At 50.3% G+C, this 22,559-nt stretch overlaps 1 protein-coding gene across 1 annotated transcript in view; it reads right to left on the bottom strand.

Moving 5' to 3' along the window:
• CFAP77 (cilia and flagella associated protein 77) overlaps nucleotides 1-22,559 on the bottom strand; it is a 150,745-nt gene that overhangs the window by 43,492 nt on the left and 84,694 nt on the right. Inside the window, exons 2-3 of the mRNA XM_052649685.1 lie at nucleotides 18,635-18,734; nucleotides 17,652-17,880 (exon numbers count right to left, since the gene is read on the bottom strand). Of these exons, the coding sequence (XP_052505645.1) occupies nucleotides 17,652-17,880; nucleotides 18,635-18,734 (329 nt within the window). The remainder of the gene's footprint in view (nucleotides 1-17,651; nucleotides 17,881-18,634; nucleotides 18,735-22,559) is intronic.

The raw sequence follows: 22,559 nt of genomic DNA, 5'->3' as shown, positions 1-22,559 counted from the left end.
GAATGGTCTTGATCCCTGTCTCCTGTACAATGTCATGAACCTCAGTCCATAGTTCATCAGGCACTCTATCTATCAGATCTAGTCCCTTAAATCTATTTCTCACTTCCACTGTATAATCATAAGGGATTTGATTTAGGTCATACGTGAATGGTCTAGTGGTTTTCCCTATTTTCTTCAATTTAAGTCTGAATTTGGCAATAAGGAGCTCATGATCTGAGCCACAGTTAGCTCCCGGTCTTGTTTTTGCTGACTGTATATAATCAAAGAATATAATCAATCTGATTTTGGTGTTGACCATCTGGTGATGTCCATGTGTAGAGTCTTCTCTTGTATTGTTGGAAGATGGTGTCTGCTATGACCAGTGCGTTCTCTTGGCAAAATTCTATTAGCCTTTGCCCTGCTTCATTCCACATTCCAAGGCCAAATTTGCCTGTTATTCCAGGTGTTTCTTGACTTCCTACTTTTGCATTGCAGTCCCTTGTAATGAAAAGGACATATTTTTGGGGGTGTTAGTTCTAAAAGGTCTTGTAGGTCTTCACAGAACCGTTCAACTTCAGCTTCTTCAGAGTTACTGGTTGGGACACAGATTTGGATCACTGTGATATTGAATGGTTTGCCTTGGAAACGAATAGAGATCATTCTGTCGTTTTTGAGATTGCATCCAAGTACTGCATTTCATACTCTTTTGTTGACCATGATGGCTACTCCATTTCTTCTAAAGATTCCTGCCCGCAGTAGTAGATATAGTGGTCATCTGAGTTAAATTCACCCATTCCAGTCCATTTTAGTTCGCTGATTCCTAGAATGTCGACGTTCACTCTTGCCATCTCCTGTTTGACCACTTTCAATTTGCTTTGATTCATAGACCTAACATTCCAGGTTCCTGTGCAATATTGCTCTTTATAGCATCAGACCTTGCTTCTATCACCAGTCACATCCACAACTGGGTATTGTTTTTGCTTTGACTCCATCACTGGTCTCATCACCTCATGGCAAATAGATGGGGAAACAATGGAAACAGTGACAGACTTAATTTTCTTCGGCTCCAAAATCACTACAGATGGTGACTGCAACCATGAAATTAAAATATGCTTACTCCTTGGAAGAAAACCCTTGACAACCTAGACAGCATATTAAAAAGCAGAGACATTACTTTGCTGACAAACGTCCGTCTAGTCAAGCTATGGTTTTTCCAGTAGTCATGTGTGGATGTGAGAGTTGCAAGGCTGAGCACCGAAGAACTGATGCTCTTGAACTGTGGAGTTGGAGAAGACTTTTGAGAGTCCCTTGGACTGCAAGCAGACCAAACCAGTCAGTCCTGAAGGAAATCAACTCTGAATATTCATTGGAAGGACTGATGCTGAAGCAGAAACTCCAATCCTTTGGCCACCTGAGCCAGCTCATTGGAAAAGACCCTGATGCTGGGAAAGATTGAAGGCGGGAGGAGAAGGGGCCAACAGAGGATGAGATGGTTGGATGGCCTCACTGACTCAATGGACATGAGTTTGAGCAAAGTCTGAGAGATGGTGAAGGACAGGGGGCCCTGGTGTGTTGCAGTCCATGGGGTCACAGAGTCGGATGCGACTGAGCCACTGAATGACAACAGGTGCGTCTGGCCTGCAGACATGCTTAGTTTGATGTCCACGTTTAAAAATTCTTGTTACCAATATATGCATTTTTAAGTCAGAAGGAAAAGCTCACATTAAAATCCCAGTGTCTGGCTTTCCTTAAGGAGGCATCAGATCATCCGATGACACTGGACTTACATTCTCAACTGTCAGTAACTGGCTGGAGTTCGATGCAGTCCCCACCGCTCCCTATTGCCTGAACACAGGGCCGGCTTCGCCCTCGGGCCTGCCAGGCCTCTGCAAGCGTGTGATGCTGTAGCCCCAGCTCCACCTCTTCTAAATAACAAAATTGCTTGATATTTTCTCTATCTTCCAAGAGCCCAAAGAACTTACTGATGAACTCGCACCATTGTTCTGACACAGCAGGAGGTAGCGTTGGTCTCACTTAACATAGTGGGAAATGGAGGCCCACGGAGATGGTAAATAATGAGCTCAAGGTCAATGAAGGAGCAGGAGAGCTGTGTTGAGTCTAGTGTTCAGGCTTCGAGGCCAGCTGTTCATCCTCTTTCTGCCTTCATCTCTGCTCCCGCCATAAAGAGGGTGCTGGGAGGGGCAGGCTGGGAGAAGAGAGGAAACCCCCCTAGAGGAGGAAGGGGATGATGAGGCCTCTAGAGGAAAACAAGGGCCAACTTGCTCATTGGCCCGAGAGGATGGTGCCTGGGCCCCAGGACGCTCCTAGAGACTCATCAAAAATGTTCTGCTGCAGCTGCTAAGTCATTTCAGTCGTGTCCAACTCTGTGTGACCCCAGAGACGGCAGCCCACCAGGCTCCCCCGTCCCTGGGATTCTCCAGGCAAGAACACTGGAGTGGTTGCCATTTCCTTCTCCAATGCATCAAAGCGAAAACTGAAAGTGAAGTCGCTCAGTCATTTCCAACTCTTTGAGACCCCATGGACTGCAGCCAACCAGGCTCCTCCATCCATGGGATTTTCCAGGCAAGAGTACTGGAGTGGGGTGCCATCGCCTTCTCCGAAAAATGTTCTAATTCCTTTTAAAATGAGAAGGGGAAAATAAAAGTAACACAGCCTGGGTTATATTCATCTTTATACCAACACAGCCATAAAAAACTTTAAATTATTATTATTTTTTAATGGAGGAAGGGACTCATGAAGGCAAGAGTGCCCAAAGCCCGTAGAAGTCCTGCCCTAGAGCCAGACGCTGCATTTAATACTGTCTCTCCTTCCCTCTGTCTTCCCAGGTGGCTCAGTGGTAAAGAATCTGCCTGCCAATGCAGGAGACGTGGGCTGGATTCCCGGGTCAGGAACAGCCCTTGGAGAAGAAAATGACAACCCACTCCAGTGTTCTTGCCTGGGAAATCCATGGACAGAGGAGCCCAGCAGGCTACAGTCCATGGGGTCGCAAAGAGTCGGACACGACTAAGCGGCTAAATAACTCCCCTCTCATCCTGCTGAGGCCAGAGATTCTCTGTCTTGTGGATAAATAGGAATCATCCAGAGAGCTTATTGACAGAAGGGCAATGCCTGGGTCCCACCATCAAACAGTCTGACTCGCCCAGCCTGGGCCGGGACCCAGGTCTCTACATTGTTCCTGGGGTGAACACCCTGCCCCCTGTGGGATGCTGACCATGTGGTCCTTGGCACTCTTTGGGGGGTCTACCACTCTAAGCCTCTTCCTTGCAGAGGCCCCTCCAGCCTAGCAGCCACCAGCACCTTGCCTGGGGTGGGCTGGCCATCCGCTCTGGTCCCAAGGGATGCCTGCAGCCTCTTTGTCCCCTCTCAACCCTACCGCCTTTTTCTTAATTGTCCCCGCTTGGCCTGCAGGCCTGTCTTTTCTAACTAGCCTGGAGGAAGGGGCGGTAATTGAGGTACAGCCTCTCTCCCTGGCAGGACTCTTAGAGTTAATTAGAGGAGAGGACCCCTGGGCTGGCAGTTATTTTTTAATTGTTTGTGGGTCCAACATAAAAGCTAATGGCAGAGGAGGGAGGCTTAGTTAGCAGGACACTCCTGACTTCTAAATTTGTCTAAGAGGTCATTTGCAATTTGTTAACATTTTTCACAAGGGTGAATTCAATTAGCAGTCCCTGCACCGGTGCTCAGCAGAGTGACAGGATTGGCAGCGAAGCTGGGCCAGGCTTCCAGGAAGTTTCTCCCAGCCTTGAGCGCCTGAGCTGGAAACTCGGGAGCTCTCCCCACACCCTGCCCCCCAACACCCCACACCCCACTCCTGACCCAGCCAGCTGTGACCTGAGCCCCTCTGGAGAGAAAAGGCTCAACACAGCCAAATGGAGGAAATCACCTCTAGACGAGGGGTCCCCAAACTCCAGAATCTGACGCCTGATGATCTGCGGTGGAGTCGATGGAATCATCCCGAAAACATCCCCCTGACCCCACAATCAGTCCATGGAAAAACTGTCCTCCACAAAAGTGATCCCTGGTGCCAGAGAAGGTCGGGGACCACCACTCTAGACTCCTAGGGGATCTGTGTGCAGGGGGATCTTGGCATCTGGGGAAACAGGTGAGCACCAGATAGGGGATCTCCGCTAGGGAGTATGAGGCTGGTAGCGAGAGCACGGGCAGAAAGATCAGGTCTGATAGGGACAAAATAGATAATTAAATAGTTAATCCCACGAGGGAATTGCAAATAGGAAAATGTAGGAGACCCCTATAAGTTAATGATCCTCGAGAAAGCAGGGTTGCTTAACCACAAAGCCAAGCAGGCTTGCTTAGCAGCAAAACCATGCCAACAGAAGCACCGGCCCTGCTCCCAAACAATGAGAGTCGGGGTGTGAGACCTACATCCCGCCCACGGAGCTCAGTGAGTCAGTAACCCCTCAAACGTGCTCTTTGGCTCCTAAGACATGTTCTTTGCAGCATTGCCCCCCAAACAATAAAACGATGGAAAAAAAGACCTACAACCTGCCCAATGGTGTCATCAGGATAATGCCCCCGCCCCCCCCCCCCCCCAAAAAAAACCACAGGCTCTGTGCGCATAGAAAACAATCCTTTATGGGGACGTGACTTTTCAAAATGAAAGACCCTCACTGTATGTACCGAGACCTGAAAATATTTTTTCCAAAGTGCTATGACAGTCCTGGCCTGACCACCCAGGGAGGGGCGAGTAAAGTCCCCTGCCCTCACTGGAAGAGGAACTGGTGATGGGAATGTACATCTACTCAAGAAAGACTTCTCCCCCTCCCCACTTCTCCTTTGATTAGAAAACTGTGGCCCACTTAGTTAAGTTCTCAGGGCACGGGCATTTCTCGCCCACTCTCGTGGAAGCCTCACAGGCATGCTGTTCTAATGAATCACTTCTTATCTACCACTTGGCTTTCGCTGAGTTCTCTGCACTGAGACATAAAGGCCTAGGGTACTGGAGCTCTTTGGAGCCCCTGAAATGACGCCAATCGGTTTCAGATCCACTGGGGTGTCTGTGTAAGCTGAGGAGGTCCCGCTTTGGTGTGGAAACTCTGCTTGTGGACCATGACCCCAAAGAATTCCACATTTCCTCATCATCATGGGAGAAGTGAGAAGCAAGCTGGGTGTCAAGTGGTGGGAAAGGGATGAGTCCACCGTAGGTGATTTGGACAGCGGACCTGGGGACTTACGCAAACATGCAGAGTGAAAAAGCAAGTCGCCATGCAACGAGATTTGAATGGTTTGCGTGCCTATGTGCTGAGTCACTTCAGTCATGTCCGGCTCTCTTTTCGAGCCTATGGACTGCAACCCGCCAGGCTCTTCTGTCCCTGGGATTCTCCAGGCAAGGATACTGGAGTGGGTTGCCATTTCCTTCCGCAGAGGATCTTCCCGACCCAGGAATGGAACCCACGTCTCTTACGTCTCCTGCATTGGCAGGTGGGTTCTTTACTACTAGCGCTACCTTGAAACCATACTAAATAATATGCATTATTTATGAACATTTAAGGGTATAGCAAATATGTGAACACCTGGGAGGAAAGCCTGTTCCAGTCTCAGGATGGTCCTCAGGGGACAGAGGGGAGAGTGTGGGATTAGGAGAGTTGAGGAGGGGCTTCCACTTATATTTGCTTTCTTTAATAATGATAGTAATATTAAAGGTTCAGGGACTTCTCTGTTGGACCAGCGGTTTAGAATCTGCTTTTCAATGAAAGGGACTCGGGTTCAATCCCTGGTTGAGGAACCAAGATGCCACACGCCTCGGGGCAACTAAGCCCGGTGCAACGAAAATACGGAGCCGGTGAGCTCCGAAGTCTGAGAGCCACAACCAGAGAAGTCTGCACGCCAGGACGGAGAGCCCGCGCTGCAGTGGAGCGCCAGTGCAGCCGAGAATGAGGACAATGAAGATTGGAAGCAAAAATGGCCAAGTGGGGCATGTGGTAACTTGGAGCCTGGCAGTGAGTTATGTAGCTGCTGAATTTCTCTATTTCTTTATTTGGACAACTTCCTCAAAAACAAAAAAAAGAAAAAGTTGGCAGAAATAGATGTCTGATTGTTAGGAAAGCATTTACACCCATCACATGTTGGCTGATTCCAACTCTTGACTGATTACAAAGCACTTTTATATTTTTCATTGAAACATAACCTGTAGCAAGATGCCAGGGGAAGCCATTATAAAATAGTAATGTTGAAGGTGGTTTTCTCAAAGGAAAAGCGTTAGTCACTCATATCCAGCTCTTTGTGACCCCCATGGACTGCAGCCCGCCAAACTCCTCTGTCCATGGGATTCTCCAGGGAACAATACTGGAGCGGGCTACCATTCCCTTTTTCTACATGGAGCGCTCCAGACCAGGAGATTGAACTTGCGTCTCCTGCATTGCAGGCGGATTCTTTAACCATCTGAGCCACTACTTTTTCTCAAAAGCCAGTATCTAAAATGCAAACCTTTCTGACTTTGTTTTAAGATCCTTTGGTGATTATAGTGGGTTGAGTGGTGGGTGGCCCCCCAAAAGATATGTCCTAATTCTAAGCCCCAGTACCCAGGAATGTGACCTTATTTGGAAAAGGAGTCTTTGAAGAGGTCATTCATTAAGGACCTTGAGATCAGACCACCCTGCTTTCCTTGGGTGAGGCCTGTATTGCATGGCAAGTGTTTCTATTTGAGACAAAAGAGAAGATACAGACACACAGAAGGAGGCCACGTGAGCAGAGATTGGTGAGAAGCAGCCAGAAGCCAAGGACAGTGGGGCCACGAGAAGCTGGAAGAGACAAAGGGTTTGCCCTAGAGCCTTCGGAGGGGGCGCAACCCTGTGACACCCCCAACTTTGGACCTCTGGGCTCCACATTAAAAAAGAATACATTTCACATATTTCAAGCCAGTGAGTTTGTGGTCATTGTTACAGAAACCCAGAAATAACAGCTGAAGCTCAGGGCCCGGCAAGCTGTGCCCAAGAAAGGGTTGGTTGTCTCCTGAGCTCTCCAGCCTTAAAATATTGGCTGTTCTCTAAATCAGGGGTGGATCACCATCATGCCATCAAGCTGTCTATTCTTTTTTAAATATTGGCATTTGGGGATATCCCTGGTGGTCCAGTGGCTAAGACTCTGTGCTCCCAATCCTTCGTCAGGTAACTAGATGCCACACGGCTCAACTAAAGATCCTGTATGCCACAGCTAAGACTCCTGTGTAGTCAGATAAATATTTTTTTAAAGAAATATTGGCATTTTGCCTTATTTATTTATTTGGCTGCATCAGGTCCAGTTGCAGGTATGCGGGATCTTCAGTTGCAGCATGTGGGATCTAGTTCCCTGACCAGGGATAGAACCCAGGAACTCTGCATTGGGAGCTGGAAATCTTAGCCACTGGACTACCAGGGAGGTGCCTGTCTATTCTTTCTTATGCAGTCAGTCAGCCAGCATTTATCAAGCACCTGCCACATCCCAGGCGCTGGAGGTAGCAGTGAGCAAAATCAGGTATGGCCCAAAGCCCCCTGGGCCCTCTGTCTTCCTCTGCTCCCCTTCCCTCTGCCCACCCAGAAGCAGAATGTGCTGGCTGCATTGCCATTTTGCGCGATCATTGCCTGCTTTATTGTGTGTCTTCCTTCCTTCCTCTCTGTATCCCAAATACCCAGTGTGACGCCCCGCACGGGTGGGCACTAAACGAACCTGCAGTGTAGGGTGGAGGTAACAACGTGGCCTTTGAGATCAAACCCCACTGTGACCACTTTCTGGCCACGCAATCCTGGACAAATGTGTCTGGGCCTCGGGGATAAGAGAGTCTTATCTGTAATAAGGGGATAAGAGAGTCACTATTTGGGAATTCCCTGGTGGTCCAGTGGTTAGGACTCAGCGCTCTCACTTGTCAAGGTCCAGGGTCGATCCCTGGTTAGGGACCTAAGATCCGTCAAGCTTTGCAGTGTGGCCAGGAAAAAAAAAAGTCATTACTTACAGGGCTGCTCTGAGGGTCACGTAAGAGGAGGCACCTGGCCTCATAGGAGCTGCAGAACCAGAAGCTGCCATTACTATTCATCGGAATTGGTGCAGGGCACCAAGAGTTTCGGCATGAATGTCTGGCCACCTCCATGTGGCCTGCAAAGGGGCCTGAGCTGAGCCCTGAACTGGTGCTTAGCATTCAATGAATTCTTGGGCTTCCAGTTCCAGCAAGGAGCAAGGACAGGAATGATGTGTCAGGCTTGAGGCCTGGTTCTTGCTGTGGCCCCAGGCGGTGCTGGCTGGCTCCCCCATACTACCAGCTTCTCCACACCTGTGTCGAGGTAACACGGCACCATGAGAGGGGCAGAGCAGCTGCCCCCCAGCCACCCCTCTAATTATGTCAAGGCTGGAGGCGTGCAGAGGTCCTCCGCCAGGCCAGGCACCGAGCCCACTTCCCACGCTTCGCCCACCGACCTGGGAGGGTGAGGCCCGGCTCTGAAAAAATCAAAGCAGGAGCTGAAGCCTGTGAGGTGCGACTGGGGAGGCCCCGAGGGGGAGCGGCCCGGCTTCGTTAGCGCTGACCCCAGCACTGAGCCACTCCTGATGGATGAGGTTTGGGCGGGACAGGCCCCTGGGGGACGGCGGTCCCATCCATTATGGGCCCATCAGTGCCTCCTGGAGCCCTCTCTGCTCCGAATGCCGGGAGCCTCGGGCCGGGAATAAATCTTTGTCTGGGCCGCAGGAGAGAGGCGAGGGGAAAAAAGGCAAAGCATGAAAAATGTCTCCTTCGGGCCCTGGCAACAAAGCTGCCTTGGAGGAAGGAGCGAGTGAGCTGGAGTTTGGGGAGATGGGAGCTGATGGAGCAAGAGGAGTCGGGCAGGGGGTCCCCCGAGAGGCTGGGCTTCCAGGAGAGGAGGAGGGACAGAGTGCAGTCCTCAGATCACAAGGTCCCGGGCTATCGCTGCCCGCCTGGGCCCCTCTTTAGCAGAACTCCCTCCAGGTCAGGCCCAGGTTCTGAGGAGGAGGCGCCCCTGTCGGGTCCAATGTGGGGTGTCCCTGGCCCGAGGCGGGCTGTGATGAGCCAGCCAACACCTCCACCTTCTGAGAATCTTTTCCGGCCACTGAGTGTGAAGGTCCTGGAATGAACACTCACCACCTGCAGAGGGACACAACCTCCCCCTCCACGCCTTAGTTCTTCGTGGGTGAATTTGTGCCGGGTTTCAGTGAGGATGAACTGAGTTATTCTGTGGAAAGCCAGCCCCCAGCGAGTGGTCCTCGGCCTCGGCTGGTGTTCAGAGACGCCATCCTGCTCTAAGGACTCCCCTCCATGCCTGGGGGGCTGCCTCTGCCTCCTGAAGAATTCAGCCCACTGCAGACAGGGACTGCAGCTCGGAAGGAAACGTGGCGCAAATCCTGCTGCAGCCACTGACCGGCTATGTGGCCTTGGACAAGTGAGTCTCTGGGCCTCAGTTTCCACATCTGTAAAATGGGGACAACGGTCCAAACTTGACAGAATTGTGAGGATTTAATGAGACGATGCATGTAAAGCACTCAACATTATATGCATCGGCTGCTTAGCGAGGGCTCTGCAAATGTTAGCCACTGGGACTGTCCCCCGGACACACATACATATGCTGGTCCTCGTTTTATTTTCTAAAACCCCTCAGAGCAAAGCCCCCCCACTGTCCTCATAGCAGGGCCTCAGGATATTGAGGACCGTCTAAATCTTTTCTCAGGCAGCTGGGGAAGACCATTTCCTGCCATATTCTCTGACACAGTGATCTCCTTGCCCTTGTCCCAGGCTGATGTCTCCTGTCTGGACACTCCACTGCTTATAGGCCTTCCCCTGAATCTGTGATGGCTCACATTTTAAAATGATGCTACAAGAGTGACCTGAGTGGCAGAAGAGAATAGGAAGGTCACCTCCCTCATTCTGGACCTGCTACCTCTATTAATGTGGCCAAGAAACACATTTGGTCTTTGAGGATGAGTCATTGCAATGTGGATTCATAACATCCACCGTAGGGGAAGACAGCAGAGTCTGCTAAATCAGGGGTTTTCAAACTCTGGGATCTAATGCTTGATGATCTGATAAAATAATAATAGAAATAAAGTACACAATAAATGTAATTTGTCTGAATCATCCTGAAACCATCCCCTACACCCCAGTCCCTGGAAAAATGATCTTCCACAAAACCCGTCTCTGGTGCCAAAATTTTGGGGACCACTGTTGGCTAAATGATACAGGAATCTCTGGTTTTACCATCTCATCTCTGCATCTCAGATCAACTTCCTCCTCACTGTGAATAATGTCTCAAAGCCTTAAAAGGCCCTGGACCGCATTTCTCCAGCAAATATTTACTGAGAGCCTACTATGTTCCAGGTTCCGACGATAGAGTGGTGGACAAAACCGACAAGGTCCGTGCCCTCCAGGACCTGAGCACCCGATGAAGAAGTAGAAGACTCTTTAACCACAGTTGCAGTCAGCATTGGGGAGCAGATTGGTGGGGGGCTGGTTGCCCGGTAGGATGACCCGTTCAGCCCAGCTCCCTGGCACGGGGGTCCTTGTGAGGTCCACATGCTCCCCCTTGTGGTCAGCCTGGTTTCACTCTGCTGAGTTTTGGCCAGCGATAACACCCAGAACCGGTCTTCCCTTTCAAAACCTGTCTCAGATCCCTAGCACAGATGCTTGGGAAGAGGCTTATTATTATTTTATAGGAGTTTGGGTGGGTGGCTTGGATTTCGGCCTTTGGCTCTGGGAGAAACAAAATAACCCAGAGTGATTGATGGGCCCCTTGTAAATTTGTAAAATAAATCAGCTTGGCAGAGAGATTCAAAAAAACCTGTCAGGCAGCGAATGTTTTTTTAACAGCCTGTAAAACTTCCTCCATCCTTCACATTTGTCAGTGTCAGGCTGATGATACATCTGATAGCTGGGCGCGCAGCCGCCGCGGACGGGAGGGTGGGCTGGCAACGTTCCCCATCTTTCTCGTGTTTCTTGTTTTCCCGTGGTCTGAACACTTTCAGCACCTGGACTGGAGGGAGTCTAGGCTAGACTAATTGGTGGATGAGGTAAGAGTTCTACCCAAGTTGCTACTGGCTTCATAGTCAGACTTCAATGTGGCCATGTGCTCATACACTCATTCAGCCAGTATTTACTGAGGGCTTTTCAGTAAAGGCACTGGGGTCAGCACCAGGGATGCTGGGGCGGGAGGGGGCAAAACAGACCTGGAGCATCCCATGTAGGGCAGTTCTGGATGCCCCATCACAGAGCTCGTTTACTGGGACGTGGGCGAAGGCGAAGGCGAAGGGGAAGGGAAGTGAGATTCTCAAAGGGACATTCACTGGGCTCTTACGATGCTTCCGAGGTGGCACAGTGGTAAAGAATCCTCCTGCCAACGCAGGAGACCCAGGAGACTCGGGTTCGATCCTTGGGTTGGGAAGATCCCCCAGAGTAGGAAATGGCAACCCACTCCGGTATTCTTGCCTGGAAAATCATATGGAGAGAGGAGCTTGAAGGGCTGCAGTCCATAGGCTCACAAAATAGTCAGACGTGACCAAGCGACTGAGTACGCACACACACACACAGATTATGTTTAAAGCTTTAAGGAAAATCCAGACAAGACGGTCTTCCTCATATATCCTCTGTCTCAGCACACCTCTCATGCAGGAAAAGCATCTCTACCCATGTCAGCTCCGTCCTTATGTTTGCTGGGGAGGCAGCTCACTGCCACGGTCAGCATCACAGGTGGTGGGGCCAGACCAACCTCCATCCCACCCCAGAGCAGCAGGGGCAAATGACGTCTCCTCTCTGGCCCTCTGTCTCTTCTTCTGGGTGATGGGGATATAAGAGTTGTACTCACTGAGCTGTTCAGTTATTCAAGGAGAGAAGGCCTCTGCGGTGCTCAGCAATGCCGGGCATGGAGTAGTAACAATAATACTAGTTGCCGTTGTTAGTTCGAAGCAGGGTCTACCCATCTTCCACCTCCTCATGTCAGATACTGGCATGCAGGGGGCTGTTTGCTCATTGACTGAATGATGGATCCCCCACTAGCATCCATGAAGGCAGAGCCCTGAGCACCCAGAATCTGCCCAGAGCGCCAGCTGCTGCCCAGCTCTCCCCTTCCCCCACAGCCATCCTTGTCTTATCATAATTGAAAATGTTGGACCAATTAGGAGCAGTAACAATTAAGTTGTGCCGAGGGCATGTGAACATTTGCAAACACTTATTAAGATGCATCAATAATTAAGCCCTTCTTTAATGGTTACATTTCTGGCCTCCAGATGTATCTGTTTATCTTTTAATGGACCTGGGGTCACAGCGTGCTTTGAGATCTGTGTTATGACCTTACACGTAATGAGAATTTAAAATTCTTCCCTCGTTTGGATTCTGAGTTTGACAGTGAAACAGCAGAGCAAGGATCCCCAGGCTTCTTTCCAGCTGCCTGATCCTAGAGGTTCGCTCTTCAAAGCCCGCCAGCTAGCCAGGGTGCAAATCCAGGCTCTGCCATTGTGCAGCCTCGGGGAGTGCCCAAATCCCCCCTTTCCGGCTTCCCAGGTGGCTGAGTGGTAAAGAATCAGCCTGCCCATGCAGGAGACAAGAGAGACTGGGGTTCGACCCCTGCATCAGGAAGATCCCCTGGAGGAGGAAATGGCAACCCACCCCAGTATTCTTGCCTGGAGAAGCCCATGGACAGAGGAGCCTGGTGGGCTGCAGCGCATGGGGTCGCAAAGAGTCGGACATGACTGAGCGCATACGTGCAAAGTGAAGAGAATGCTTCCTGACTCGTAGGGTTCATCAGTGGTTATCTGTGCAGGTAGCTGCCACGTTTAAGTTCAGTTCACAGCAGCTTCTGTTCATGATGGCTCCTACTATCATCAGAGGATAAAAAAAGAGGAAGCAGGTAGCTGAATAGTCAAGATGACCTGTCTACACCAACAGCTGCAAACTCAATGCCTCCTGGGACCAGATGGATCACGAAAATGAAAGAAGCCAGGCTGGGTGCAGGCTAGGATAGACAGAAGGGCACCTGTGGATTCTGCCCAGCGGGCGCTGCTGCTCAGCTCCTGCCTCCGGGGAATGTAGGCAGGAGTGCAGACCCAGGATGCCTGGGCTTCTGGCTTTTCCTTGGTGGCTCAGTGGTAAAGAATCTGCCTGCAACGCAGAAGATCCGGGTTCAGTCCCTGGGTGGGGAAGATCCCCCGGAGAAGCAAATGGACACCCACTCCAGTATTCTTGCTTGGAAAATTCCATGGACAGAGGAGCCTGGTGGGCTATATAGTCCATGGGGCTGCAAAGAGTTGGACACAACTTAGCTACTAAACTGCCTGTTTTCATATGAGACCTCCTGATTTTCTTTTTTATAAGTCATTCAAACTTTTCTGGCTGAGCTCTGCAGCATGTGGGATCTTCCAGCAGGGATCATACCTGTGCCCCCTGCATTGGCAGCATGGAGTCTTAACCACTGGATTGCCAGGGAAGTCCTGAAATTTTGATTTTTTAAATCACTGCCTGGGCCAAACGAACACCTCTGCAGGTTGATTTGGCCTCCACCCCTACTCTTGATCACGTGTCTTCATGGGCATCCTTTGCCAGATAATTGCTTAGATGTCCACTTCCTTCTAGCCGGAGGCTCAAGGATTGAAATGTACCTTTCTGATTTAGGGACAATCTGTAACAAATTGGTGTGGATTGGAAACCAAATCAGCTAACTGGAAAGGGAGTAATTGAATAGTCCCAGATTCAGGTTTTGAATCCGTCTGGCGTTGAAAGGTCGAAGGAGCGGGTGGGTGGAGGTGCACAAGGCCACTCAGGTCCAGTTATTTTGTCCATCGTGAAATGTATAAAAGGCCAGAGGATTTGATACTGGGGGAGGCAGGGGGCAGAACTGTGATCAGAGTGTTCTCTCACTTGGCAGTTAAATCTACAAACACAGCATCCCTAGCTTAGAGTAGGCCTCTCGTGTGTTCAGTCTGAAGTGGAACTTTATTTTTTTAACATATTTGTACTTGTGAGTAATTAGTAGTCATTTGTTTCTTTGCTTCTTTCCTTATTGGATCAAATCACCCCGACCACTCCTCGGGTAGTTGAGTGTAATCGGATTTGGTTTCTAACACGCTTTTAAAGTAAAGAAATAAATACAATCAAGGCTTGTAAAAGGTGATCATTAGAGAATGGGCCTCGGTCCCATAACTTTAAAGTATTAGCCCCATTACGAGAGGGGGTGATGATTTTGTAACTGTTCTTGCACGGATGTTGGAAGGTTGAGGGGCTTCGTGGGCAGGTCGGGTGTTGCAGTAAAAGCTTTTCCAGCAGCCATTTAACCTCCATTTATGAAGAAATAAAGCGAAATTGATGCCGATTTGGGCCTGCTTTGGGGGGTATTTTTGTTCCATAAAAGCCCTTTTGCTTGCAATTTGCTGAGCTGCCCTGTCACATCAGAAAGGGCCGCTGTTGATAAAGATAAAGCTTTATGGCCACGATATTTGCTGCTAACAGCAACCTAATGCAGCATTTTCATTTTTGTGCAATTAATGTTAACGTCTGCTACGAAAATTGTCATTAAATACCATTTTAAAATCCATTCAATTTGCATATGCAAAGCCCATTTACCATCACAGAAGATATAGCTGGCACTTCATCACGTCCTTTCCCTGGAATTGTAGCCACTCAGTTTTATAGCGATTTAAGATTTTTATATTGAAAGCTCGATGGTAATGGATGTTCTTTCTGAGCCCGGATGACTTAAGCTTTTCCATTGTACGTAGAGCCACACAGCACCAGGACCGGACGCTATGGGAGGTTGCACTGTACCCGAAGAAAGAGCCCTCGATGGGGAGTGCTGGCCGGCCGAGATCTGATTTGGGTCTGGTCACACCCTGCCGTGTGACCTTGTGAAAATTTCTTCACCTGTCTGAACTTCTGTTTTCCTGTTTCAAAGAAGGGCTTCGAACCAAATGATTGCGAAGGTGCTGTGTTCTAATATCTCATTTTTTTTAAATAAAATTTTCAGCTGCACCCTCACAGCATGCAAGATCTTAGTTCCCTGACCAGGGATCAAAACCATGCACCCTGCGATGGAAGCACAACGTCTCACCCCCTGAGCCACCAGGGAAGTGCCTTGTATTTCTAAATGAAAGCACACCGGTTAGGAGTCCAGGCCAAGCCTTTCCGTGAAAAAGTTGTGTGAACTTAGGGAGGTCAGTTCATCTCTCCATGGCTCAGCTGGGTGAGTAACCCTGCCTGCTTCCTGCACAGTGTTTGATTTACAATGTTGTGCTGGTTTCTCCCGTATGGCAAAGCGATTCAGTTGTACATATATAACGTATATATATTCTTTTCCATAATCTTTCCCGTTATGGTTTATTACAGGATATCGACTATAGTTCCCTGGGCTATGCAATAAGACATTGATGTCTATCTGTTCTATGTGTATCTGTAATCCCAAACTCCTAATTTATGCCTCCTCTATCCCCTCTCCCCTTTGGTAACCATAAGTTTGCTTTCTATGTCTGGGAATCTATTTCTGTTTTATAAATAAGTCCATTTGTATCCTATTTTAGATTCCACATATAAGTGATATCATATATTTGTCTTTCTCTGCCTGACTTCTTCACTTAGTATGATAATCCATAGGTCTATCCACGTTGCTGCAAATTGCATTATTTCATTCTTTTTTTATTGCTGAGTAATATTCTCTTGTGTGTATGTATATACCTGGGTTGGGAAGATCCCCTGGAGAAGGGAATGGCAACCCCCTCCACTATCCTTGCCTGGAGAACTCCATGGACACAGGGGCCTGGCAGGCTACAGTCCATGGGGTCGCAGAGAGTCAGACAGGACTGAGCCGCTCACACTAACATACACACAGGCCACGTCTTCTCAATCCACTCATCTGTCCGTGGACCACTTCCAGATTGCTTCCAGATCTTGGCTAAACAGCGCTGCTACGAAACACTAGGCTGCACAGGGTTTTGATGATGATGGGATGGAATTGACATAGAGGCAGAATGTCCCCTGAGAATCCCAGAATGCTGGTTACTGCTGTAACATCCTATTTATAGATGAAGGAACAGAAGTCCTAGAAGGAAAGAGGGTTGGGAATGAAGGTGTGACTAAATGCCCGGGCGACTCCTGGCTGGGGCTCCCCCTGGACACCATGCTGTCTTCAAGACACTGGTGACCAAAATGGGCCAGGCTAGTGACCACACAGCAGGGACTCTGCACTGCACCTTGCCTTGCCCTCAGAGACTGACTTGGGTGTTTTTTCAAAACGGGAAGAAGGATGATGTACAGATCATTAGTCAGTCTGGCCCACGAGTGACTCTCCAGTGTGTCTCTAGCGCCACACTCCAGGCCTTGAGGGCTGATGAACAGAAATGCATTTCCATTGAGAGAGACTGGTGCGTACTCTTTGAGGCCAGAGAGATGGGAAAGCTTACCAAAGAGAGGATGCTGCATTGAGCTTTGATGAACAAGTAGGTTTTACCAGGTAGGATGGTGAGAAAAGGCAGTGGGAAAAGCATACGAAAGCATGGTGGCGAACACTGTGGGAAACACGTCAGCTAAAAAAATACACATAGAATTTCCATGTGCTCCAGCAATTCCACTTGTGGGTATATATGCAAAAGAATTGAAAGCAGGGACTCAAGCAGATACTTGCACACCCATGTTCATAGCAGCACCATTCACAATAGCCAAAAGGTGGAAGCAACCCAAATGACTATTCTGAAAGGATAAACAAAAGGTGATGTAGTTTGGACTGTTATTTAGCCTTAAGAAGGAAAGGAATTCGGATCCGTACTCTAGCACAGATGACGCTCGAGTACATCATGCTAGGTGAGACAAGCCAGACGCAAAAGGACAAACACATATTACGGGTTAGGAAACTCTGCTGTGCTGGACAAGTGCTGATTTTGCCTGCCGTTCTGTTCTGTTCTCATCCTTCTGGGTCAGAACCCCTCTTTCCACATCTTTTCCACCATCAGCCCATATAGATTGTGGAAACTGATTCCAAGCAAGCTCCCTCCAACGAGGGGCCAGGGATCAGGGCTGACCAATCAGAGCATTGGAATCCCCTGGCCTCAGTAATTGGTGCAGAGGCAAGACACGGTGACCCAGGCCTCAGCAATCAGTGTATTTTTTGATTTCTACTCGCCCCTGCGGTTGGGTCAGGAACAAGCATGGTACTGAAGTCGGACCAAAGACTCTTAACCTCAAGGCTTTTATAGTTCCTTTCCACTGAGTTCACTAAAAGCATAGGACCTAAGGATGCGGCTGTCCCTGGCCACTTTGCCAAGTGAGGAAGAAGCTTATCAGAGACTGGAGCCAAAACTGGGAAGCACAGCCAAGTCATGGAGAGACAAACAAGACATTGCCTGATTGCCTAGATCCAGCTATGCCTGAAGCTCTTCCCTTTCACTCATGTGAGCCAAAAAATTCCCCATTAAAAAAAAATTCCAAGTTGTTTGAGTTGAGACTTGATTACATGCAACCACATTCTTTTATAGAATGTCACACTTTCCAGAGTTGGGATGTGGGTCACATGTCTGCCTCTGAGCCAATCACCATGAAGGTGGTTTGTGAAATACGTCGATTGACCAGGCCTGGATCACTCACCCCTCCCTGGAATCCAGAGTCCCACTCCCGCATTGTTCCTGACCATGAGCACCCTATCACCGCCCCAGTGAGGGGATGGAGCCTTGGGTACCAGCCATCTTACCGTGCCCGGATCCCGAACGTCATATTTGGCGGGAGGGAGGGTGGCTCCTTCTTGAGGCGCCTGTCGTCCTGGTCACTGACGCGGATGTCATTGAGCTGACGGTAGTGCAAATTCTCCCGGGCAGTGACCAAGCCAGCCTTCACGGCCCCTCTGTTCATGGCGATGTAATTCCGGGTCAGCTCGTGGGGGCAAGTCGGCTGCTGTTTAAACACATTCCAGTGTCCAATGGCTGAGGGCGGGGAGAGACAGAGCGGGGGCCACCAAAGTCAGTCAGGGAAGGAAAGCAATCGTGGCATCTCTCTGGGAGGAAACTGGGGCAAAAATGTCTTTCATTAACCCAGAACTGGCGGAGGGACAGCCCTGCTCGGCTCCCCGGAAAGGGAGGGGCCAGGATCCCCAGATTCTAGATGGTGCCTGAGCATCCCTCACGGATCTGGGCTTGCCTGTCCTTGACCCCCTCTGGGGCTTCCCTGGTGGCTCAGGGGTAAAGAATCTGCCTGCCAGTGCAGGAGATGCAGGTTCCACCCCTGTGTCTTCTTTTATCAAGAAGATCCCCTGGAGAAGAAATGGTGACCCACTCCAGTACTCTTGCCTGGGAAATCCCACGGACAGAGGAGCCTGGCAGGCTGCAGTCCGTGGGGTTACAAAGGGTCAGACATGACTTAGCAACTAAGCAACAGCAGCCGCAGGCCTCCTTTGAGCGATCAGAGGGCTGGTCCTGACCCTGTCCATGCTTGCAACTCAGAAGGTGCAGAGGACAGACAGTCTCCTGCCTGGGGACAAGGCTCCACACGGTCAGGGACCCTTGCTATTTCTCTGACACATTAGACCTGGACCCTGTGTGGTCCTGTCCTTTTCAGCTAAGCTGATTTGGAATCATGCTGCAGGGCAGACCCCCGACTCTTTTCCTGGAGCGTGGCCAGCTGCCATGTGGCCTAGTTAGAGGGCTCAAGTTCCTCTGGCGACCAAGGATGCTTGCTCACCTTCGGGGACCCCTCCATCCAGCCCCCGGATGTAGAGTCCATAATTGAAATTAATTCCGGGCAGACTGCAGCTTCTTTCCCGGGGCTTCCCAAGCTCAGCCTGTTGGGGAAGGACAGAGGGCACAGGTCAGCAGTGGGATCTCAGACCCAGGGTGTTACACTGAAATCAGTGGCCCCAGGACCTGTGGACGATCTCAGCGTGACTGGGGTGTGGACTGCCGACGCCCCTGCGACAAGTGCTAAGCGCTGTTGGGCATTGAGACACACCTTGGGGAAGTCTGCCGCTGGGCTCCTGCTCAGGGGCGGGTGAGGAGAGCAGAGTCAGGAGGACCCTGGTGGTAGCGGGCAGTTGGGACCCAGGCCCCGAAGGAGGAGGTGCATTGATGAGGCAGGAGAGGGCGGCACAGTCCCACGCCGAGCAGCCGCACTTGGGGTCCAGCCCAGATCCGCCCGCCTAGTGCTGCACGTGATGTATCATGGAGACGGATGGAAAGGCCTGGTTCACGGAGACTCCACTGGGGCCACAGCCCGAGGGAGGGGCATCTTCCTCCCTAACCCTCCACTCCTAGCTGGACCCTCCAATCCTGGTCCCTGGAGTTGCCTGAAGGTGGGGCTGCGGTGACAAGGCCCACTGTCACCCTCCCGGCGGCGGGACAGCCATTCTCACTCTGCGTCTCGGGTCAACTCCTCCTTGACCCCACAGAAGGGGTTTGTGGGGATGAAATTGCTCTGTGATCAGCCACATTGATTTCCCCATTGTACAGGTGGGGAAGCTGAGAACCAGAGCGGCAGGACCATGATCCTCAGCTCCTGAAGGACAGGGCCGGGTGTGACGTGCAGGCGCATTTGGCCTCAGGGTGAAGCTCTTTTTTTCAAAATGAATTATTTATTTCTTTTTGACTGCGCTGGGTCTTCACTGGTGCGCGGGCTTTTCTCTAGTTGCAGAGACCAGGCTTCTCATTGTCGGGACTTCTGTTGCGGAGCATGGGCTCTAGGGCGCACGGGCTCGGGAGTTGAGATCCACGGGCTTAGGTGTTCCAAAGCATGTGGGGTGTTCCCAGACCAGGGATCGAACCTGTGTCTCCTGCACTGGCAGGCACATTCTTCGCCACGGAATCACCAGGTAATCCTGGGGTAAAGATCCCTCTTAAGCACGATGCTTGTGCTGCCCCTCTGTAGACGAGCAGCTAGCTCCCTGGGTGCGGGGGTCCTTACAGTGCTTAGAACGTTGCCGCTCTTCGTCAGCGGGCACCTGCTGAGGTCTGGGTTCTCCATCCACTTCTCTTACTTAGGCCTCACGGCTGCGCTGTGAGGCAGCCCATTGCTGTCCCCATTTCTCAGACAGGGAAGCTGAGGCACAGAGAGGTCAGACAGGTGGCACGAAGCCACACGGGAAGAAGCGGCAGAGCTGGGGTTTGAACCCAGGCTGTGTTCTCCAGCCCACATTCCGATCCACCTGCTAAGGAGATACCAACCAGGGGTGCCTGGCTCCTGGTGCCATCAGGCTTGGGGGCCGGGGACTTTATGAGCTGGGTGGGTGCAGCTGCTCCTCCCACCCCGCGGGCCCCAGGCTCCCAGTTGCAGGGTGTTAAACCCCCAGGACATCACTGCTCCAGCCTCACCAGACTGTCCGGGGGCTCCGCCCTCACCCTTTCTCCTGTCCCCTGTCAGTCTCTGTCCCCAAAGCTCGGGCTCCCAGAGACCTCGGTGCACAAAAGTGGATGGTCCAGGACCACCCACAACGGTTCATCACTGCCTTTGGAATAACCCCCTCCCTTAGCCCGGCAGTCTGGGCCCTGTACTTTCCAACCCCGCCCACCTCCGCAAGTTTGCCCCCAGTTCCCTAACGTGACCCTCAGACTTGGGCACAACAGACCACTCCCCACCCTGAAAGGTCTGCAGGCATCCCAGTCGCTTTTGCTCCTGCCTGCCTTCCCTTTTCCGGTTCTTATTCTTCAAACTCACTGGACCCACCGGCTCACAGTGTCTTCTCCCTCCTCTGGCTCCAGTAACTCTCCTATATGTTGTGTTCATTTGGATAAGCTTCAAACTTAAGTGACCTCAATTTCTAGGAAAGCACATGCAGGCCAGCCTGCCTGGATTATAAATTCCTACGCATCTAGAACCATGGCGTCAATCAGTTTCTTTTTCCTGGTAGCACATAACGAATGCTCACTAAACGCCTGAGATTAAAAACTGCCTCCTCTGGGAAGCCCTCCTGGGTTGCCCTCAGTGCAGACAAACTTCCTTGTCTATGGCCCCCTAGGGCCCTGAGCTCACATTTAGGGTGGTCCAGTGGTTAAGGACTCTGTGCTTCCAATGCAGAGGGCATGGGTTCAATTCCTGGTCAGGGAACTAAGGTCCACCATGCAGCATGGTCAAAAAAAAAAGCAAAACCCATAAAACAAAAACAAGAAACAGAATTACGCACTAGAAACAGTAGAACTGCTTCAGTGGGGACGGGCTATGACAGTATGGGACTTGGTGGACAAGTCAGTCACAGAGGACCACATAGTGTATGATTTTATTTCATGAAATGTCCTGAATAGGCAAATCCATAGAAACAGAAAGCGCATTAGTGTCTGCCTACGGCTGAGATGCGGAAGGAAATAGAATGATCTAGGGGTGACGGTTAAGGGGTATGAGACTTCTTTCGGGGGATAATGAAAATATTTTGAAATTGATTGTGGTGCTGGTTGCCCAATCCTGTGTCTATGCTGAAAGCCATTGGATCGTATACTTTAAACGGGTGAATTGTATAGTATGTGAATTATAGCTCAATAAAGCCATTAAAGATTACAAAGTAGTGTAATTGGGTTATTAATTGTGTGGTGATCAGTTTAATGTCTCTCTCCCTTGGTAGACTGTCCGCTCAGTCTTTCTTTCTTCTTTCCTTCTCTCTCTCTATCCCTCCCTCCCTTCTTTCCTTTTCTTTCAAGGTTGATTATTTTAAAAATAGACTTTATTTTTAGAGCAGTCTTGGGCTTACAGAAAAAGTGAGCAGAGATTCTCAACACACCCCACAGAGACTATTTATTTTCACCTCTGATTTTCAAAGAGAGCAGCAGAGAATAGATACCAGTGAAGAGGGGCTGATCGAGTGAATGCATGAATGAGCTGCCTCTTTGGAGACACTATCAGTTCTTTGCTACCCACCGCCTCGCCATTTTTCTCCTTCTCCCTTCTCATCTCGGATCCCAGGCCTCGACCTTCCTCGAGAACTAGGAGCTCTGAGTTTCAGGCAGGGGCCTCAGCTGGGTGGTTTGTTTTGATTTCCTTCTACATGAGTCACTCCAGCCGTAGACAAAGCCCTGGCTCCTCATTTGTCTATGAAAATGATCTGCCCTCTCCAGTGCCGGCAAGGGAAGTTAATTAAAACGTGACTTCTCCGGGAGAGGCCCCGCCTCCCTCCCCGCAGGTGCGGGTGGGCCGACTTCCAGCTGGCAGACTCCGTGGCTGCCACTGGGCAGGGGTGGGTGGAGAAGGAGGCGGGGGTGGGCGGGGGGGGGAAAGCGAGTGGCACCATTTCCATGCTTTTTAGTGACGGTTGCCCAGGAATCAACAAGCGGCCAAAAACACTGAAGCTTTGGGCTGCAAAAATCATCCCAATGGGAAAGTCCCTCGTTCGTTCCCTGCACAAATATTTATTTTGCGTTTCCTCTGCACCAGGCTCTGTGCCAGGAGTTGCAAGGTAAACAAACTGCCCCCTGCCCTTATGAAATTCATTATCTTGCTAAAAGGACAAACTGAACAAGTAATGACAACCAAGGACATCAGAGGGTTTGATAGCGGAGCATAGATTGCCTCCAGCTCTGAAAATGTGTGAGTCTATAGAGTGAGAGAAGGTATTTGCAATACATACATCTGACAAAGAGCTGTTAGCCATCATATATAAAGAGCTGCTACAGATGAATAAGAAAAAGGC

This window comes from Budorcas taxicolor, chromosome 11 (assembly GCF_023091745.1).
Source record: "Budorcas taxicolor isolate Tak-1 chromosome 11, Takin1.1, whole genome shotgun sequence".
Taxonomy (NCBI): Eukaryota; Metazoa; Chordata; class Mammalia; order Artiodactyla; family Bovidae; genus Budorcas; species Budorcas taxicolor.
The sequence above is the reverse complement of the archived record's forward strand: the minus strand, read 5'-3'. Positions and strand labels throughout refer to the sequence as shown.